The sequence below is a fragment of the Rhinopithecus roxellana genome, chromosome 3 (genome assembly GCF_007565055.1).
Source record: "Rhinopithecus roxellana isolate Shanxi Qingling chromosome 3, ASM756505v1, whole genome shotgun sequence".
Classification (NCBI taxonomy): Eukaryota; Metazoa; Chordata; class Mammalia; order Primates; family Cercopithecidae; genus Rhinopithecus; species Rhinopithecus roxellana.
Genome location: NC_044551.1, coordinates 142,739,994 through 142,759,897, shown reverse-complemented (window position 1 = coordinate 142,759,897; position 19,904 = coordinate 142,739,994). Strand labels below are relative to the sequence as shown.

Below are 19,904 nucleotides of genomic sequence, written 5' to 3'. Positions count from 1 at the left end.
TTGCTGGCAATGAGCTGCGTTCTTCAGTTGAAAATGCAGAAATCACCCGTCTTCTGTGTCACTGGCGCTGGGAGCTGGAGACTGGAGCTGTTCCTATTCGGCCATCTTGCTCTGCCCCCCGGGTTTTTTCAATTGTTCCTTTTAGTCACTTCCAAATTTCTTTGTTATAGAAAAGTGTTCAGTGATAAAAATAGGAAATATTGAGCATGCTTTTTCTCTTACAATATGACAAATGGGCCTATTTTTATAGAAGGCAATAAAAAATATACTTTAGCCATTTAAAACATTAAGATTTAAGTTTTTATCATCTGTAGCAGCCCAATAATATTTTGAAGGGAGTCTTGGAAGTTATGTACATTTTAAGGGAAATTATGACCAGACTGTTGAATTCAGCTGCATGTTTTCCGTGCATGTTTAGAGCCTGTTGGATTTTCATGGTTGTCTTTTGGGGCTGCATGTGAATTTATGTATGACAACTTTCCTCATTCCAGACAATTGTTAGAATTTCTTGGTTTAACGTTTTAATTTCTGTTTATGCTTTCTGATTTTTGAAATCTGATTCTTTTTCTTGGTTGGTTATTGATTGTCAGATTGAGGGTAATAATTTCCTTTTGATGATGGGATCACATTTCAGAATAAAGGATATCTAGAGCTGAAGACTTTATTTCAGCTTTCACTTACTTAAATCATCAAGAAAGAAGTATGATTTCTTGTTTGCTCTGTTGTTTCTCAATAACCAGATATAAGAGGTTTAAATTGACTATATTCATAAACCTTTAATAATCATAATTTAATGAAACGTAGGTTAATAGAAAACCCAACTTACTAGTCTCCCAGTAGTTGGATTCTGAGTGTATGTATGCTTAGAAGTTGACCAGCATTTGTTAGTGAGACTTTCAGCCATTAGGTTTGAAACACTATTCATTTAACCACAACTCTCTCTTCCCAATCATTCCGGTGGAGTGGGATATAACTAAGCTAATGGTGTTAGTGTAAACTTGTAAGCATTTAAATTTATAAACATCCAAAACAACTTGAAAAATAAACATTTGAAGTTACCTCAGAAAGGAAAGTGAGCCAACTACTGACCAGCTATAGTTGTCAGAGATTAAAATTTCATTTCTGAGCCATAAATAAGATTTAAATCTTTTTCTATGTGATAACATTTCTAAAAATTTTATAATGTTGTCCTCTGATTTAGAATGGATTTTATTTTGTGTAAATTGTGTATGAAACTTGCTATAGCTTTTTTCACACTCAACTCTAAGAGGAGGCAAATTCCCTTGACAAGAGGATTTTTGGTAAATTTATTCAACAGAACCTCAGTTATTTATTACAAGGAACTATTCTTAATTCTGAATGAAACAATTCTAAATCATTGTCCCTGTCCTCAAATTGCTTACAAGATAAGTAACAAAGATGTCCACAATTAAAGTCTATGGTTGACACTCCTTCCATTGAGAGGCAGTTTCAATATGTGTGGGCTTTTTTGACTCGTTTATAAATAGTAGAATACAGGAGAAGTGATGCTGCCTGATTTCCAGAGCCTACATCGGAAAAGGCAACTTTGTGCTTAGAGCCCCAAGTTGTATATGTCAGACTACCTGAGACTTCCCTGTAGCAAGGAAGCCACACCAGTGTACACTCTCCAGTAGCCAGCCCTAGTCTTTGAGGCCTTCCAACCCATCCACCAGATATGAATGAAAGAGCTTTTGGATGGCTTTCAGCCTTGTTTCGACCTCAGCTTTCTAGTATTCTCAGCTAAGACACTGACACCTTAGAGCAGAGACAAGCCATCCACGCTGTGTCCTGGACAAATTGCAGACTCACAGAAAACAGAAGCATAACAAAATGGTCTTTATTTTATGCCAGTAAGTTTGGGGTGGTTTATTACACAACTGTGATTACTGGAACAAAGACTTACTTGATTTAGTATATACTATTGGTGAATAGGAGATAACGACCTTCTCTCCTGGAGGAGTCATGGGAAGCCTCACGAAACAATGACATATGAACTTGGCAAGATAATGACCTTCTCTTCCGGAAGAGTTGTGGGAAACTTCACAGAAACAATGACATATGAACTTGGCTTTGAATGATGAGACTACTAAGAAGTCTACTAAATAAAGAAAGTAGAAGAGTCCTAAAAGTGAGGGAGCTGTGTGGAATAGCCTGGAGGCTAAGAAAGAATAGTGTGTTTGGTGAATGACAAGAAGTTTGGTGTGGAAAGAGCATTAGATAGAGCCAGAATGGTGGTCAAGGAGCTAGAAATTGTACAATAATTTTTTTGTTATGCCAAGGAAATTTCAACTGTAGCCTTTTTTTTTTTTTTTTTTTTTTTTTTTGAGATGGAGTCTCGCTCTGTCGCCCAGGCTGGGGTGCAATGGCCGGATCTCAGCTCACTACAAGCTCCGCCTCCCGGGTTTACGCCATTCTCCTGCCTCAGCCTCCCGAGCAGCTGGGACTACAGGCGCCCGCCACCTCGCCCGGCTAGTTTTTTGTATTTTTTTTTAGTAGAAACGAGGTTTCACCGTGTTAGCCAGGATGGTCTCGATCTCCTGACCTCGTGATCCACCCGTCTCGGCCTCCCAAAGTGCTGGGATTACAGGCTTGAGCCACCGCGCCCAGCTCAACTGTAGCCTTGTAGGAGTAGAAAATAATAATCAATTTGCCTTGTAGAAAGATAACTAATAATCAGCAGCGTGTAAGGTAGGCTAAAAGGGAAAGAAGTGAAAGGCAAGGAGAACAGGTAATTGTTACGTACATAGTTCAGATGACAGATGATTGAGGCTGAGATATGTAGCTTTCTTGTAATAGCAAAATAAGATCAGTTAGATAACAGTGGTTGTTTGAATTGGTAAATTAATTATGTATTGAGTTCATATGGTCAAGGCATAATAAAGACTACAGTCCACCCTGCATTTTGGCAAATTAAATCAATGCCTTTATAAAACATTAATTTTATTAAATTTATTAATATTGTCGAATGACATCTAAAAGCTTCCTCCACTATGAAGTTTGGAGAATTATTATTTTTAATCTCATTTTTATATTTTCATTAAGCCATTGATTATAGCAGGACATTTAAAGAAATGAGACCACATTGTATCAGTTAAATTCTCTAATGGAACCATGTGTTATACGCACTCTGTTCCTCAAAATGAACATTAGTTCAGAATAAAGTCCTGAAAAAATTAGTAATTTGTGTAATCGTAAAGATTTTACAGTCAGAAAATATGTGTAGTATGTTTAGTTAATATAGTTATGTGAACATAACACACAGCTGTGGTCAATGGTGTTCTGTATGGATTTGATTGACTTTTAAATAGCATTTGAAATTACTTCACATATTTTTAGTGTGATAAATAAAAGTTCAGCAGTGACATATAACTTCTTATTGAAATCATAATACCATACATATTAAAGACTTTTCCAGGGCAAAAAATGGCTGGATAGGTCTTTCTCCAGTAATTCTGAGCTTAGACTTGTGTTGCCTTATCTACACAGCAAATTGCTACTGATTGTGGAATACAGTGATCTGTTTTAAAAGCCTTCTGCCTCTCTGTACATTTTGGGTTTACTTTACAGTTTGGTTATATTTAAAACATCAATTTAAAAGTTTAATATTTTTAATTCAAAATCAAAAGCGACAGAATTTTATAGATTATTTCCATCTGACTTTTTCTAGTGCTGAACCCTTTTTAATATCTTTAAGAAAGAACACCTTCCAGAATTTGAAGTCTTGCTTTATAGATTCACTTTTCATTCACGCATAAGTCTTCTTTAAAAATTCAAGCTGCAAAAGTAACACAAGAAGAGAAAACTAAACACCATATGTTCTCACTCATAAGTGGGAGTTGAACAATGGGAACACATGGACACAAGGAGGGGGAACATCACACACCAGGGCCTGTCAGGAGATGGGGGGTTGGGGGAGGTATAGCATTAGGAGAAATACCTAATGTAAATGACTAGTTGATGGGTGCAGCAAACCACCATGGCACCTGTATACCTATGTAACAAACCTGCACATTCTACACATGTAACCCAGAACTTCAAGTATAATTAAAAACAAAAAAAAAATCAAGCTGCAGAATCGTCCTTAGTCAACCATTTCATGGAAAGCCTAGAGAAATATTCAGCAGAGCATTAAACCAAATATGAAGCCCTTCTAAGCTCATGGCCCTGTGTGATGTACAGCACCGGTCACATTCCCATGATGGTTCTTTAACAACCAACCTTGCTCTTTAGAACCGTTGGAGTGAAACACAGCATTCTGTTTTGTTATCCCCCAGACAAGGGCTACTGTAAGTTTGTATTTAAGGGAATTCAGAAGTTCAGCATTGCTTCTGCCTTGGATTGATTGTTTGCTCACTTTAAATCCCATGTCTCTAGCTCAGTCTCTGACTCACAATAGACACTCAATAAATAGTGGATGGGTAAGTGATAGATGATAGTGGTCGCCAGCCTGTCTCCATGATTCTGGTTCAGTTATCTCTCGATAAGACCCAATGGCCATTTCTTTGAGCTATAGATAATATTACACTGACCTTGCAGATCCCTCTTCCAACCAGCTTGGGGGATTTCTTTTAACTCGGGGCCCCTGCTCTTGCTCAACCTCTTTCTCTACTCAGTTTTCCTGAAATCTATTTAATTCAGCAGATTGGAATAATAATTAAGCCCTAATAACAAAGTTAAGACTAGAGTGATAGGCAGAATAGTACATCACCCACCCTCTTCCCCCAGAGATGTCGACGTCTTAATTCCTGGAACCTGAGAATATGTTAGACCACGTAGCAATGGGAAATTAAGGCTACAGATGGAAATAAGGTTGAAAATCAGCAGACCTTAAAAACAGTGAAATTATCCTGGATTATCCAGTTAGGTCCAATATAACCACAAAGGGCCTTAAGTAGAAAAGAGTGGCAGAAGAAGAAAGTCAGGGGAAGAGATAAGACAAAGCAAGCAACGTCAGAATGATGTGTAGTGAGGAGTCCACCTGCTATTGCTGGCTTTGAAGACAGAGGAAGGGAGTGGCCTCTACAAGCTAAAAAATAACACACACACATACACATAGAAACAGCTTCTCCATTAGTGCCTCCAGAGAAGTACACAGTTCTGCGAATTTCTTGACTTTTGATCAGTGAGATCTGTCAGACTTCTGACCTCCAGAACTATAAGATGATAAATTGGCATTGTTCTAAGGCATTACGTTATGGTAATTTGTTGCATCAGCCATAGGAAACGAAAATCACTCATTCCACGCTATGGTGAAGCTACCACCCTTGGTCCCAGTTTAGAAATCACTATCCTCCATGGCTGGTATTATTGTCTACCCCTTCTCTTGATAGCTAAAAGTAGAGTTCTGTCTTCTTTTTTGTGTATTTCTGTTTTCCTTCACTGGGCCACTAAGTTTATGGTTTCAGACTAATGGATGTTGTTTTCTCAGCAAAGAAGGTAATACAGCCTATTCCAGAAGACACTAGTTTCTTGGGATGTTAATGGTGAAGAGATTGTGAGAAAAGAGGCTTCTGCCACCAAATTCATTTGGAAAACCTAGGTTAAACAAGGTTCTTTTTTCTTAGAGCACTTACAAAAATATAATGTATGTATAAGGTTTAAAAAAAAAAAAAAAACCCAACAGTTTAAGAGAATATTCAGCAAAGGTATCCCTCTCAGCTAAAATTCCTCTCAGCAGCTACCATTTACCTCTGTATCCTCCCATAGCTATTCTAGACACTTGAGCACATACACACATATATACATGCACATTTGGTATAATATATATACACACACATTCTGGTTTTCTGTATATACTCTTCTACATGTTGCTCTTGTTCTTCCTAATTACCAGATTTCCCAATTAACAGAAATTTTAGTGTGTAATATGTATATGAAAGACTAAGAGAACTTAGTAGATGAAAATATTTTCTGAACATTTTGGACCACAGATTTTTCAGAGAATATCTTACAGAACTACTTTTTGAGACACACTGCACACAACCAAGCTGCCTTCCTCAGAAGAAAAAACATCCTCTGGAGTAGAAATAAGAGTTAGTGATGACCCCCCACACCCATTAGAATGGCCTAATGTAAAGGGTATGGATTTTGGATTTTAACCTAGGCTAAAATCCTGGCTCCATTACTGACTTGACTGCCTGCTCACCTATGCTTACTGGCTGTGTGGTTTCGGGTACATTGCTTAACTTTATTGAGCCTTCTTATTCATATGCTCTCATGTATTCAATTATTTGTTATTTGGTTAATACATGCAATCAGTGGAACTTTTATGTGCTTACTATTGTTCCAAGTCAAATAAAGCAGAATCCCCCTAACTGGAGAGGCTTCTAGGCTAGTGAGAGAAGTTTCATTTGTAGCACAGCAAGTGGCAGTAAGCTCACAGATCACCTGGCTTGTCTTGAAGGAGTAACTTTCTACCAGCGTGACAATTTTCCACTTTTATAGGCATAGATCAACAGTAGCAAATGTCACCTATATGATTTCAAAACTTGGAATTTATGCAGGATATTTCAAGTATTGATTTTGTAAGTATCTTTGTACTTTGGTATTGTTTAATGAATTACCAGAACAATTTTATTTATCTGAATAAAGTACAGCAAGAGTGACAAAATCTTTAGTCATTATGAAAGTATGAAATTTTTCTGTAAGTGACTTGCATCTTTGTAGATTCTGGGTATGTTCATCTTAGTGGTTGACTTTAAAATTTGAATTCTCCAGAACTAGATAATCTTATTTTCAAATCTATAATATATGTGTATTTTATAGGAAAATTTTAGAATTCTCATCCTTTCCCAATATCTATGAAGCATGTCAATTCATTTTAACATTAAGTGTATTCACTCTTTATTATTCTGTTCATTCTATTTCCATTTTCTTCCTGCTCTTGATGAATTTAAACAAATTCTTATTCATTAGAAAAGTCTTATTCATTAGAAAAAGATATCTTTAGGAATCTAACTGAAAATAACAAATGCAATTTCTTTTATTTGCCATTTTGTCTGCCAGAAAGTTTCAGCTTCTCTTTTATTTTCTAGGCCAAGGAAATGACGTGTAGGCCTAGTGAATTCCAGGCAATGTTCAGCCCTGGTTTTACTGAATCTGGATGACTTCAGTCTGTTAATTTATTTAGGAGATGGTTTTGGTTTTTATAAGGTCAACTAGAAATTTGTAGGCTACTTTTCCCACTTATTCTAAGATCAATTTTTTTTTAATACTAACATTTAAAATTTGAAAATACAGTGGTAACTTTGGTGATGTCAAATCTTTAGGCACATTATTTAAAACTTTTCCATTTAAGAGGTGTTTCCATAATTGAGTTTATTTCATAATGGTAATTCTGTTAAGGTCAATCTGATAGCTGCTTAGTTATTTAATAGCAGCAAGTACCTGATATTTTGATTTGGCTGGTTTTTAAGGTCATTTCGATTAAAGTTTCATTTGATATGTTCTAAAAACAAACCATAAAATATTTGGCTTTTTTTTTAATCAAGTGATGTGTGCCCCAGCCAGTGCTTAGGATGGATTCTCAATTTGTATACTGCCCTTACCTTACCTCTCATCTTCATCCCTCTCCCCATATCTGAGCTTTTCCCTAATCCTCACTGGTGATGAGGAGGATGGATGCCAGGGAAGTTTGTGATAAAACAAAGATGTATATACTTTTGTTATTTTAACATGAGTAAAACAGCTGCCTCAGAATGTCCTGCCATGGTGGATAGGCAGGAATGGACCATTTGCTGGATTTTTGCCATGACTGCTGCAGTCCGAGAATTTGAGACTTCATTCTCCCCAAAAGAAAACATTGCCTGTTCTTCTTGTCTGTAATAAATCATGAACATAGCAGTATTCTTCCAGGCTATTCTTCTCAACTCCAGATAATTTAGAGTGGGTGAGACTCATTAGCCTAAAGTTTATTTACAGGTTTGTCAGTCAGAGTTGTATAGAGAGCCAGTGTTTGGGTGGCAAGTGGAAACAGCACAAGCTGTGGGCACACAAAGTCACCTTGGCCCTTGGCATCTGTGACAACGCTCCTCCCTGGTTTTACTCATTTTTAGAGCCATTCCTTTTTTGACTCATTTCTTTCTCTATCTGTCTGTCCCTACAATTTGAATATTCTCCACTATTTCTTACTAAACCTTTTCTCTCTGATGGTCTCTTCTCTGGGTGATCATTTCAACTCACCCAGTTGCCTTATAGCAATGACTGCTGTCTTGGTGCATCTAGTCCAGACATCTGTCCTGAGTCCTATACCTGTGTATTTGTTAACCTACTCAACATATATCTGCATTTGAATATCCTTTGGGCACTTCAAACTCACCTGTTATGTCTGAAACTGAAGTCTTTATGCCTAATCCTAAACCTTCTCCTCTTCTGTGTCACCATCTTCACAATAGCCAAAGCTACAAAATCTAGAATTCTGAGAATATTGTTACGGAAGAGAAATAATAAGATCCAGAACCATTCTCTCATGAAATAGCAGATCGGATCCCAAAGCATTATGTATGTGCATACAAAGATGCACTGACACACATCACACACACACACATACACACACACACACTCCGTTGTTCAAAGAGCAATATTGCATAGTTTTGCATGGTTTTGAAATTTAAATAAATATAATCATTTATTTAAATGTGTGTATTTTTTTTTAAGAGATGGGGTCCCACTCTATCACCCAGGCTGGCGTGCAATGGTATGATCATAGTTCACTGCATCTTCAAACTCCTGGGCTCAAGGGTTCCTCCTGCTTCAGCCTCTTGAGTAGCTAGCACTACAGATGTATACCACCACACACAGCTAATTTATTTTTTACCTTTTTTTTTTTCTAGAGATGGAGTCTCACTGTCTTGCCCAGTAGTATGGTCTCATACTTCTCATACTACTAGGCTCAAATGATCCTCCCGCCTCAGCCTCCCAAAGTGTTAGGATACAAGTGTGAGCCTTGCTCTTTTGCTCAACATTATGCTTAAGATTCATATATGTGTATAACTGTATAATATCGTCCATTATATGAAAATTTAATAATTAATTCCCCTATTTTCCTGTGGAGAGACATTTGGGTAGTTCTTGTTTTTCACTGTTGTAAACAATGCATCTATGATTGGGTACATATCTCCTGATACACCCAATGTTTCTCAAGGGAACGTACCTATGAGTGGAATTCCTAAGTTATAGGTACATATACCTTCATATACCTTTACAGTTATTGCCAAATTATTTTATAAAATGGTTTCAAACATTTGCTCTCCCACCAGCAATAATTTATCTAGTTATTCCACGTCCTCCAAAATCTTTGATATCATTGTACATTTTAATTTTTGCTTATCTGGTGTAAAATATTTCACATTGGCTTTAATTTGCATTTTCTTGGTCACTAATGAAGTTGAGCTTATTATCATATGCTTATTTACCTCCATTATTCCCCTTTTTGGAAGTTCCTATAGTCTTTGGCATATGTTTTGGTTTTTAAAAAATCGTTAATAGGAGTTCCTTGGATATTCTTTGTTACTAGCATATGTTGCAGTATCTCCTCACAGTTTGTGTCTCGTCATTTCATTCTCTTTGAGGTATCTATTGATAAACAGAAGTACTTACTTCAAATGCAATTCAGTGTATCAATCTTTATCTTAATGGTTTTCGATTTCTGCCTTGAACAAACTTTCTTATTTCAAAGTAATAAAGACATTCCCCTGTATTTTCTTCTAAAAGCTTTAAAGCTTTGCCTTTCTCACTTAAGTGTTTAATTCACCTGGAATCATACTTGTTTGACTTTTGACACAAAAAATTTGAATTGTATGTGTGTTGTATAGGTAGAGATATAGTTAGGCCTCAAAAAATTAGTTATTTTACCTAAAATAACAATTTATTTTTTAAATTTAGATCATTGTTTGTGTCAAAGTCAAACAAGCATGATTCTTCAAGTGTTATGGTGCCATCAATCACTATTTATTTTCCTGGATCTCTCTGTTTGCTCAGGTTGACACTATGACGTATTTCAGAAATACTACTCTCAGAATATATAAGTCACTCTAAACAATACTAATGCTTCTCGTTTCAGTAGGAAGGGATTGCTGTTCCAGCCATAGTGCTACCATTTTAAACTTGGCTGAGAAAATGTCTTTACAAAATGAGACAAATATCATTTTAAGGATGTTATTAACTTAACTCCTATAAAGTTAAAAGAGAAGTCCATCATTTATTCTAACATTTTTAGAGAAACTTTCCCTGGATGAGACTTTGTTTTTAATACATCTAGCTTTTGATGTACAGTGTTCATTGTTAGTTAGATGATGTAGTGCAATTTTGATTCAAGTTGCAGTTTGTGTATGTGTGTGTCTGCATGTGTGTGTTTTAACACAGTATGAAATTCAACTAATAGAACATAGGAATCTCTACAACTATGTTATTGAGAATATATACCACCTTTTAGTGAGAGTGTCATCTGGAGAAGTTTCATTATATTCTCTTTATTTGAAAAAAGACTTAGGCTTTAGCCTGTAACTTTAGTTTCTTATTCTGTCATTAATCTTTCCTCTTTAATTCACATTAATCATTTATTCCACAAATATTTCTTGAGAGCATGTATTTAGCAAAGTAGTCTATACTGAACTCTTCAAGCATAACAAATTCAGATTCAGGAACTGAAAGAGCTCTAAGATTATTTATAATGACCTCAACTTTCCACAAGTGAAGAAACTGGGGTCCAGCAGTGACCTGACCAAAATTTCTATTGAGATTCAGAATATCTAGATTCAGAATATCCCCTATTGAACCACTTTGCCCACAGAAAACTATCTGAACATATACCTGAATGTTAAGTATTAATATGATATTTATAGAGATGCCTAAAGCGATAAGTCACTCTTTGTGAACAAATTATGTTATTTAGTTGTTACTTTCAAGCTATTTATAACATTTTTAAGATAAAAAGACACATTTGAAAAAATTAGATAAAGTAAATGTTTAACTGAAAGCTTTCTGAGGGCAGGAGTAACACATTTGTTCTATTTTCCTAACACAGTGAGCTGTTCATAGTGTATAATCAACAAGTACAGTATTGATTAAATAAACAAAACTATATATTGAAATATAAGATACAGATATTAGGTACTGTAAATGACCAGAGGAAATAATAATTATGAATATGAAATGAAATAGGAATATGAAAATAAAGTAAGTCTTTATGGAAGGTTTAGAATTTAAACAGAGCAATAACTAATAGCTATAATTTCATTAGGAACACCCAAGTTTCTAGTTATTTGTTTCTCTCACTTTATATTAAAACTTTAGATACAAGTTCTCTGAGTTGTTTTTTTCAAATTATACCTCTAAGCATGATTCCTTAGAACAAGCATGTTCATGAAAAAATATATAAATATACTAAGATATATGTATAAGGATACTAATTGTTGTCTTGTTTATAAGGGCATTTAAATATTGAACCAACCCAAACCTCTATCAGTGAACTAATGGTTAGTACATCAAAATTAAAATTAATGATGAATGTAGATCTAAATTTTTCAGCATAAAAATACACCTCTAATATATTACAGAGTAAAAATATCAAGCTGCAAAACTATAAATGTATAGAATGATCACATTTTTGTAAAAAAAAAAACAAAAGGCTGTGAAAATACAAGTAATGCAAATTAAGATAGTAGACATTTGTATTCGTCTTTTCTCACACTGCTATAAAGACAAGTCTGACACTGGGTAATTTATAAAGAAAAGAGGTTTAATCGGCTCACAGTTCTGTAGGCTTCACAGGCATCTGCTGCTGGGGAGGCCTCAGGAAACATACAATCATGATGGAAGGCAAAAGGGAAGCAGGCACATCTTCACATGACTGGCAGGAGAGAGAGAGCAAAAGGGGAAGTGCTGCACACTTTTAAACAATGAGATCTCATGAGAACTCACACACTATCACAAGAACAGCAAGGGGGATTCTGCCCCCATGATCCAGTCGCTTCCCACCAGGCCCCTCCTCCAACACTGGGGATTACAATTCAACATGAGATTTGGGTGCAGACACAAAGCTAGACCACATCATGCCATCCCTGGCCCCTCCCACATCCCCTTCTCACATTTCAAAACACGATCATGCTTTGCCAACAGTCCGCCAAAATCTTAACTCATTGCAGTGTTAACTCAAATGTTCAAGTCTAAGGTCTCATGTGAGACAAGGCAAGGCTCTTCAACCTATGAGCCTGTAAAATCAAAACCAAGCTAGTTTCTTCCAAGATACAATGGGGTACAAGCATTGGGTAAGTGCTTCTATTCTAAGTGGGAGAAATTGGCCAAAACAAAGAGGCTACAGGCCCCATGCAAGTCCAAAAACCAGCATGGTAGTCATTAAATCTAAAACCTCCCACATAATCTCCTTTGACTCTGTATCTCACATCCAGGGCACAGTGATGCAAGGGGTAGACTCCCAAGTCCTTGGGAAACTCTGTCCCTGTGGTTCTCCAGGGTAGAGCCCCCATGGCTGCTTTCATAGGCTGGTGTTGAGTGCCTGCAGCTTTTCCAGATGCATGGCACAAGCTGATAATGGATCTACCATTCTGTGGTCTGGAGGACAGTAGCTGTCTTCTCATAGTTCCATTAGGCAGTGTCTCTTTGGGGACTCCAACTACACATTTTCCATCCACACTGCCCTAGTAGAGCTTCTCCATAAGGACTGTACCCCTGCAGCAGACTTCTGCCTGGACATCCAGGCATTTCCATATATCCTCTGAAATGTAGGTGGGGGCTCCCAAGCCTCAGCTCTTGCCCTCTGCACATCTGCAGGCTTACCACCACATGGAAGACACCAAGGCTTGAGACTTGCACCCTCTAAAGCAATGGCCTGAGCTGCATTTTGGCCCCTTTTAGCCACAGCTGGAGCAGGAGCAGCCACAATGCAGGGTGCCATGTCCCAAGGCTTCACAGAGTAGCAGGGCCCTTGGGCTGACCCACAAAACAATTCTACCCTCCTAGGCCTTCTAGCCTGTGATGGGAGGGCCTGCCATGGAGATCTCTGAAATGCCTTGGAGGCCTTGTCTTGGTTATTAACATTTGGCTCCTGTTTACTTGTGCAAATTTCTGCAGCCTTGAATTCCTCCCCAGAAAATGGGTTTTTCTTTTCTACCACGTGGCTAGGCTGCAAAATTTTCAAACTTTTATTCTGCTTTCCTTTTAAATATAAGTTCCAATTTCAGGTCTTTTATTTGCTCATGCAGATGAGAGTAGGCTTTTAGAAGTAGCCAGGCCACACCTTGAATGCTTTGCTGCTTAGAAATTTCTTCCACCAGCTACCCTAAGTCATCTTCTCAAGTTCAAAGTACAACAAATTCCTAGGGAGGGCACAATGAAATGCTCTCTGCTAAAGCATAGCAAGAGTGACCTTTACTCCAGTTCTCGATAACTTCCTTATCTCCATCTGAGACCACCTCAGCCTGGACTTCATTGTCCATATCACCATCAGCATTTTGGTCACAACAATTTAACAAGTCTCTGGGAAGTTCCAAACTTTCCCTCATCTTCCTTTCTTTTTCTGACCCCTCCAAACTGTTCCAACCTCTGCTTATTACCCAGTTCCAAAGTTGCTTCTATATTTTCACATACCGTTATAGCAATGCCCCACTTCTCTGGTTACACACATACTATCACAAGAATAGCAAGGGAGAAGTCCACCCCCACGATCCAATCACCTTCCAACAGGCCCCTCCTCCAACATTGAGTTCAAAAAGAGATTCAGGTGGGGACACAACCAAACCATATCAACATTTTTGTGTTCTTTTTTATGCTTTTCAGAATTTACAAGAAGTCTAACAATAAACATTTATTACCTGTAAAAATAATAAAACTTTTTTAAGAGTTGTGGAGAGAGTTCTAAATTTACTCTATTGACTCACCATGGATATAAAAACTCAATGATCTCCATTCAGGACAACTTTTACTGTGTACCTGTTATGACTAGGCACTGTGCAGGAGTCAAAATCTATTTCTTAAGCCCCTCATGACCTCAGAAGGAAATGTAAATTGTAAGTGGAGCACCAGGAATCTATTTATCCTTCAGTCTAGTCACTTCAGGATGGACCTTTGGTCATATGCTGATTTTTTAAAAAACAAAATTGATAGATCTCTGTGTTCTGGTGCACAGTATCTAAACAATGGACACAATTACGGAGATCTTTCCATGTCTGACTTTTTAAATATGATTTCAGCTTTTATTTTAGATACAAGGGGTACATGTGCAGGTTTATTATAGGGGTATGTTACATGATGCTGAGGTTTAGGATAGGGATCTCGTCACTCAGGTATTGAGCATAGTCCCCAATAGGTAGTTTTTCAGCCCATGACTCCTCCCTAATCCCCAGTGTCTATTGTGTCCATCTTTATGCTCATGTATATCCAAATGTTTAGCTCTCACTTATAAGTGAAAACACAGGTATTTGGTTTTCTGTTCCTGCATTAATTTGCTCTGGATTATGGTCTCCAGCTGCATCCATGTTGCTACAAAGGACATTGCTTCATTCTTTTTGGTGGCTGTGTAGTATTCCATAGTGTATATGTACTATATTTTCTTTACCCAGTCCACCAATGATGGCCACCTAAGTTGATTCCATGTATTTGCTGTTGTGAGTAGTGCTGCAATGAACATGCCAGTGCATGTGTCTTTTTGGTAGAAAACTTTGGGTGCTTTGGGAGGAATATGCCCAGTAACAGGATTGCTGGATTGGATGGTAGTTATGTTTTAAGTTCTTTGACAAATCTCCAAAGTACTTTCCACTGTGGCTGAAGTAATTTACATTCCCACCAACAGTGTATAAGTGTCCCCTTTTCTCTGCAGCCTCTCCCACATATATTATTATTTGACTTTTTAATAACAAGCATTCTGATTGATGTTAGATGGTATCTCATTGTGGTTTTGATTTGCATTTCTCTGATGACTAGTGATATGCAGCATTTTTTTTTCATATGTTTGTTGGCTGCTTGTGTGTCTTCTTTTGAAAAGTGTCTGTTCATGTCCTTTGCCCATTTATTAATGGGTCCATTTGCTTTTTGCTTGTTGATTTAAGTTCCATATAGATTCTGGATATTAGACCTTTGACAGATGCATATTTTGAGAATATTTTCTCCTATTCTGTAGGCTATTTACTTTGTTGATAGTTTCTTTTGCTGTGTAGAAACTCTTCAGTTTAATTAGGTCCCACTTGTCAATTTTTGTTTCTGTTGCAATTGTTTTTGGGGACTTAGCCAAAAATTCTTTGCCAATGCCAATGTTGAGAAGGATATTTCCTAGGTTTTCTTCTAAGTTTTTTATAGTTTGAAATCTTACATTTAAATTTTTAATCCATCTCGAGTTAATGTTTGTATATGTTGAAAGGCAGGGCGATATGGTTTGGACTTGTGTCCCCACCCAAATCTCATGTCTAATTGTAATCCTCAGTCTTGAAGAAGGAGCCTGGTGGGAGGTGATTGGATCCTGGAGACAGATTTCCCCCTTGCCATTCTCATGATAGCGAGTGAGTTCTCATGAGATCTGGTTGTTTAAAAGTGTGTGGCATCTTCCCCCCAACTTCCTCCTTCTCCAGCCATGTAAGACAGGCCTGCTTCCCTTTTACCTTCTACCATGAGGCTTCTCAGCCATGTTTCCGGTACAGCCTGTGGAACTGTGAGCCAATTAAACCTCTTTTCTTTATAAATTACCCAGTCTCAGGTAGTTCTTTATAGCAATACAAGAATGGACTAATACATAGGGACACACTTTCAATCTTCTGCAAATGGCTAGCCACTTTTCCGTGCACCACTTATTGTATCTGCCTTGCTTATTTTTTCATTTCTTACTTTTAATTGAGATAGTTCAGTTATCTCTTTTGCCTAGGAGGAGTACAAGCAACTCTAAGACATTTTGGCCAGAGAAAAATGTTTAATGTGTTTTGAGTTGACAATGAAAACGTATACATGTAATAATTATACTTTTATCCCGTACTGTATCATTTTCTCCTCCTTTGGAATATATTTTTAGATATTTAATTGCATGTTACAATAATTATGCCTGTATTTATTGTTAATTTTAACATTGCAAATCCCAGAGGGTAGTACTTGTCATCTTGAATGCATTAATGCCTAGCACCTTGGCACTCCTGTGATGATAATATTGTCTGAAATTGGCTTGCTCAGAATAAGACAGAACATGTCCCAGGTATAGTGGCAGCCAACCATAGTTAATTGTCTCTAATCATGATACCAAGGAGAACTCGTTTCTAATAACCTGTGCAACCAGGTAAGGGTACAAGCTTTTAAAAATATCATCTAAACATACTTGATATTTGAGGGTTTTCAATGGTTATTCTTCTCTGCTGTTAACAGAAACTCGTATGTAGTTTATGCAGTATTAGCAGATAATAATAATAGTTTCCAAATATTTCGTGGGAATTTACAAGCATTTTCATTTACATCAACTCATTTCATCTTTAGACCACCTCTAGAGAAATACTAATATCTCAGTTTTACAGTAGAGAGAATAGAAGCCCAGTGAGTTTAAATGACTTAGCTAAAGTTACATAGCTAACATGAGATAGACCTGGGTTCAAACTTGTTTTTTCTGACTTCAAGTTCCATGCTTTCTCAGCTATACCAAGGTGCTGTGACTCCACCACGGCCTTCGAAGTTGGAAATAGAGGGGTATTACCAAGTATTACTGGGTTAGCTCAACCTAATCATAATCACCCCGGAAACCACCTCTAGTTCATAATATTAAGCATACTTTATTTAGGTTCCACAGAGAACCACTGACAAGGTTTCTACAAGGATATTAACAGACACTCCAAGGCTTTACTTCTGATTGAGCTCTGTTATTCTCCAGCGCAGTCTTTCTAAGACCAATTAATAGTGATCATGACAGTCAGCCTGTTATCTTAGGATTCAAAGAAAATATCTACATAAGTGTAGCACTCAATCCATTGAAATAGTGACTACAATACTGAACCTGAGTAAAATTTAGTTCACTAAATGAAGATATGCAGATTCGATAAATGAATATGGGCCAACATTTCATCAGGCAACTGCTATAAATGTGAAAAATCATTATTTTTCATATATACACATAGTCCTCAGACCTACTAAAGGTAATTCATGTGACCAAAACTTTCTGCTGCTAAGAGATTAAAATGCAGGTTAATTGGTAGAATTTAAGAAAGCCAGAGTAAAATGTAAATTGTGATGAAATCATTAAAGGAGTAACTTGAAAAACCTTCTATATCCTGGTATAAAAGTGATTATAGCATAGAGGATAGAATATTTTATTTCTTGACCTTGATTATGAGTATTGTTATAGGTTTTTGAATTTTCCTGGGGTCAGAATAGAGACAGATTAATTCTAAAGCAGTTAGAGAAATTAGTCTCTTCATCTCTTTCCTTACAGTTAACATCATAGAGAAGTAAATCTCTAAACCAATTTTGAAACAGGATTTGACTGTCATTTCACTTATGTGTCTCTTCATTTTCTTTTACTCTATAACAGAAGTTTTTAAAAATAAAACTATTTTGATTTTCTTTTCAACTCTAGGCCTGATTCTTCACTACCCAAGACATCGAAAAAGGAGCACATCTCCGCTGAAAACATGTCTTTAGAAACTCTGAGAAACAGCAGCCCGGAAGACCTCTTTGATGAGATTTAACAGTCTCAAAAAACACTTTGATGTTCACTGGACTATGTTTTCTGTTCATTTCTTTAAAATGAAAAGGCAGAATTTCAAGTTAGCAGCTATTACTGTACCTTACAATTTAATTACATACACACTGAATTGATACCATTGTGCAAAATGAATTTCACATGTATACGAAGATAGTATTTGATGATGACACTGGCACATTATTCTAAACTATTCATTCAGCATGCCTATAATTACCTAAAATTTCAGACTTTTTGTTGCAAAGGACACATTTATCATATTCATTCACACATATTATATGTGATAACTGTCTAACATCCTGTCTAGGAAGATTTTGAAAATAGGACAAAGAAAACATCCTTTTAAAATGTCTTCAGCCTTTTTTGAATAGACATATTAAAACATATTCTGAACACTGATGTTTGAGCATTTTAATTTGTGTGATGATGTATAAAATATAATTTTAGTTTGTACATAATCTGAAAATCTGATAATAAAATTTTTGATACATTGAAGGTTTTGTGTTCTTAATAAAATGTGTTAAGTTAACTTTTATTATAGTAAGTAATGGGTTTTTAGAAACTGCTCATTAATGTAAATGTAACCCTATTTGTGGCAAAAAAAGAAAAAGCATATTTTTCAGGGATTATTGATAAAAGATTTATCTTACACATACATGGGCCCTTCTTGAAGACAAGGACCTAGTCACAGCTATTTATCTGCAATAACATCCAGCACTATTGTCTTTGTAATCACTGTTTCTGCTTCTTAACCTTTCATTCTGTCTTCACTTCTTACCTGTTTAATATCCATTCCTTCCGTGTTACTCAAAGTTAACAATATCAGAGTTAACCATGACCACCATGTTGCTAAATCCAGTGACTGGCTCATTCTTAGTCCTCATGTTATTAAGTCTGTCAGCACATTTGATATAGTTGATCGCTTCTCCTCAGTAAACATTTTCTTCACTTGACTTTTGCAATAGCATATGCTCTTTGTATTACTCTTTCTTTCCAATCACTAATTTTTTAGACCTTTTGGCTGATTCCTTCTCCTTTGCCCAACAGTTAAATGTTTGAACGCCCCTGGGTTTAATTTTCAGCCCTCTTCTCTTCATTACCTACATTGTCACCCTAGGTTATTCTAGGTCGTTTGTGGTTTTGAATGCCATCTATATGCCGATATCTCCAAAATTAGCATAGTTTTCTTTGTAGTCAAATTTTATATATACATGCATATATATGGATATACATGTGTGTATGTATAATTTATCTTTAACTTGTCACAAAGGAGTTTCTTAAGATTTCTTAAAAATTGTTTATATTAAATCTTGATACATCTTGGCATCTTTTTTTAAATACAGACGAGTACAGTTATCTACTTTTACCTTTCTTTAGATGTTTTAGCACATCCAAAACAGAAATTTGATTATCCTGACCATCATTTCTTCTGCCGTCTTACATTTGGGTTCACTACCACATACCCAGTTCCTTGAAGCTAAAAACCCAGGAATCCTCCTTGGTGTCTCTGCTTTCTTCTCCTTGCACATCCTGTTATTTTTACTTCCAAAATACAAATTGACTCTCCCTCTCTATCTCTCTACTACAGCTACACTGCTTCCTCACTGCTCTCCCTGCTTAATTTTCTATTCTCCTACAATGAAACCAAACTGAATTTTTAAATCTTAGATAAGATTATTTTCCTACCTGGATTAAAACCTACCAATAATAAACCATTGCCCTTTGAAAAAAGTCTGGACCTGTAACATGGCCTACAAAGTTTGATATGATGGCACCCCGCTTACCTCCCCAACCTGATTTCCCACCCCTCTGTCTTTACTCCCCTTGCCCCTTGAGTAGGCCAGAGCTCAGAACCATTGTATTGCTAATCTCTCTGCCTAGAATGCTCATCTTCACATGGTTGGTTTCTTTATCTTTCAGATTTAGAAACAAATGTCATCTCCTCAGATTTCCCTGAAATACCCTTTTTAGGGTTGTCCACCTTCCCAGTCACTCTCTGTCCCATTAAAATGTTTTTTTCATTATGCATATCACTCTCTGGAATTACTTTTTCATGTCTCCTCTCCCAATGGAACATAAGCCCCATCACAGCAGAAACATGGCCATCTGCTTTACCTCTCTATCCCCAGTATTAAGAACAAGGTTTATAGAAGCTTAATTAGTGTTTGTTGAATGAATGCATGCATGTTTATCACATAGCAGC

At 36.6% G+C, this 19,904-nt stretch overlaps 1 protein-coding gene across 2 annotated transcripts in view; it reads left to right on the top strand.

Annotated features, from left to right (window-relative positions):
• The window catches only part of XRCC4 (X-ray repair cross complementing 4), a 305,636-nt gene extending 287,440 nt beyond the window's left edge, over positions 1-18,196 (top strand). For both annotated transcript variants that reach the window (XM_010385636.2, XM_030927165.1), the window contains exon 8: positions 17,576-18,196. In XM_010385636.2, the coding sequence (XP_010383938.1) occupies positions 17,576-17,687 (112 nt within the window). In that variant the 3' untranslated portion in view covers positions 17,688-18,196. The remainder of the gene's footprint in view (positions 1-17,575) is intronic.
• Positions 18,197-19,904: the final 1,708 nt, after the last annotated feature.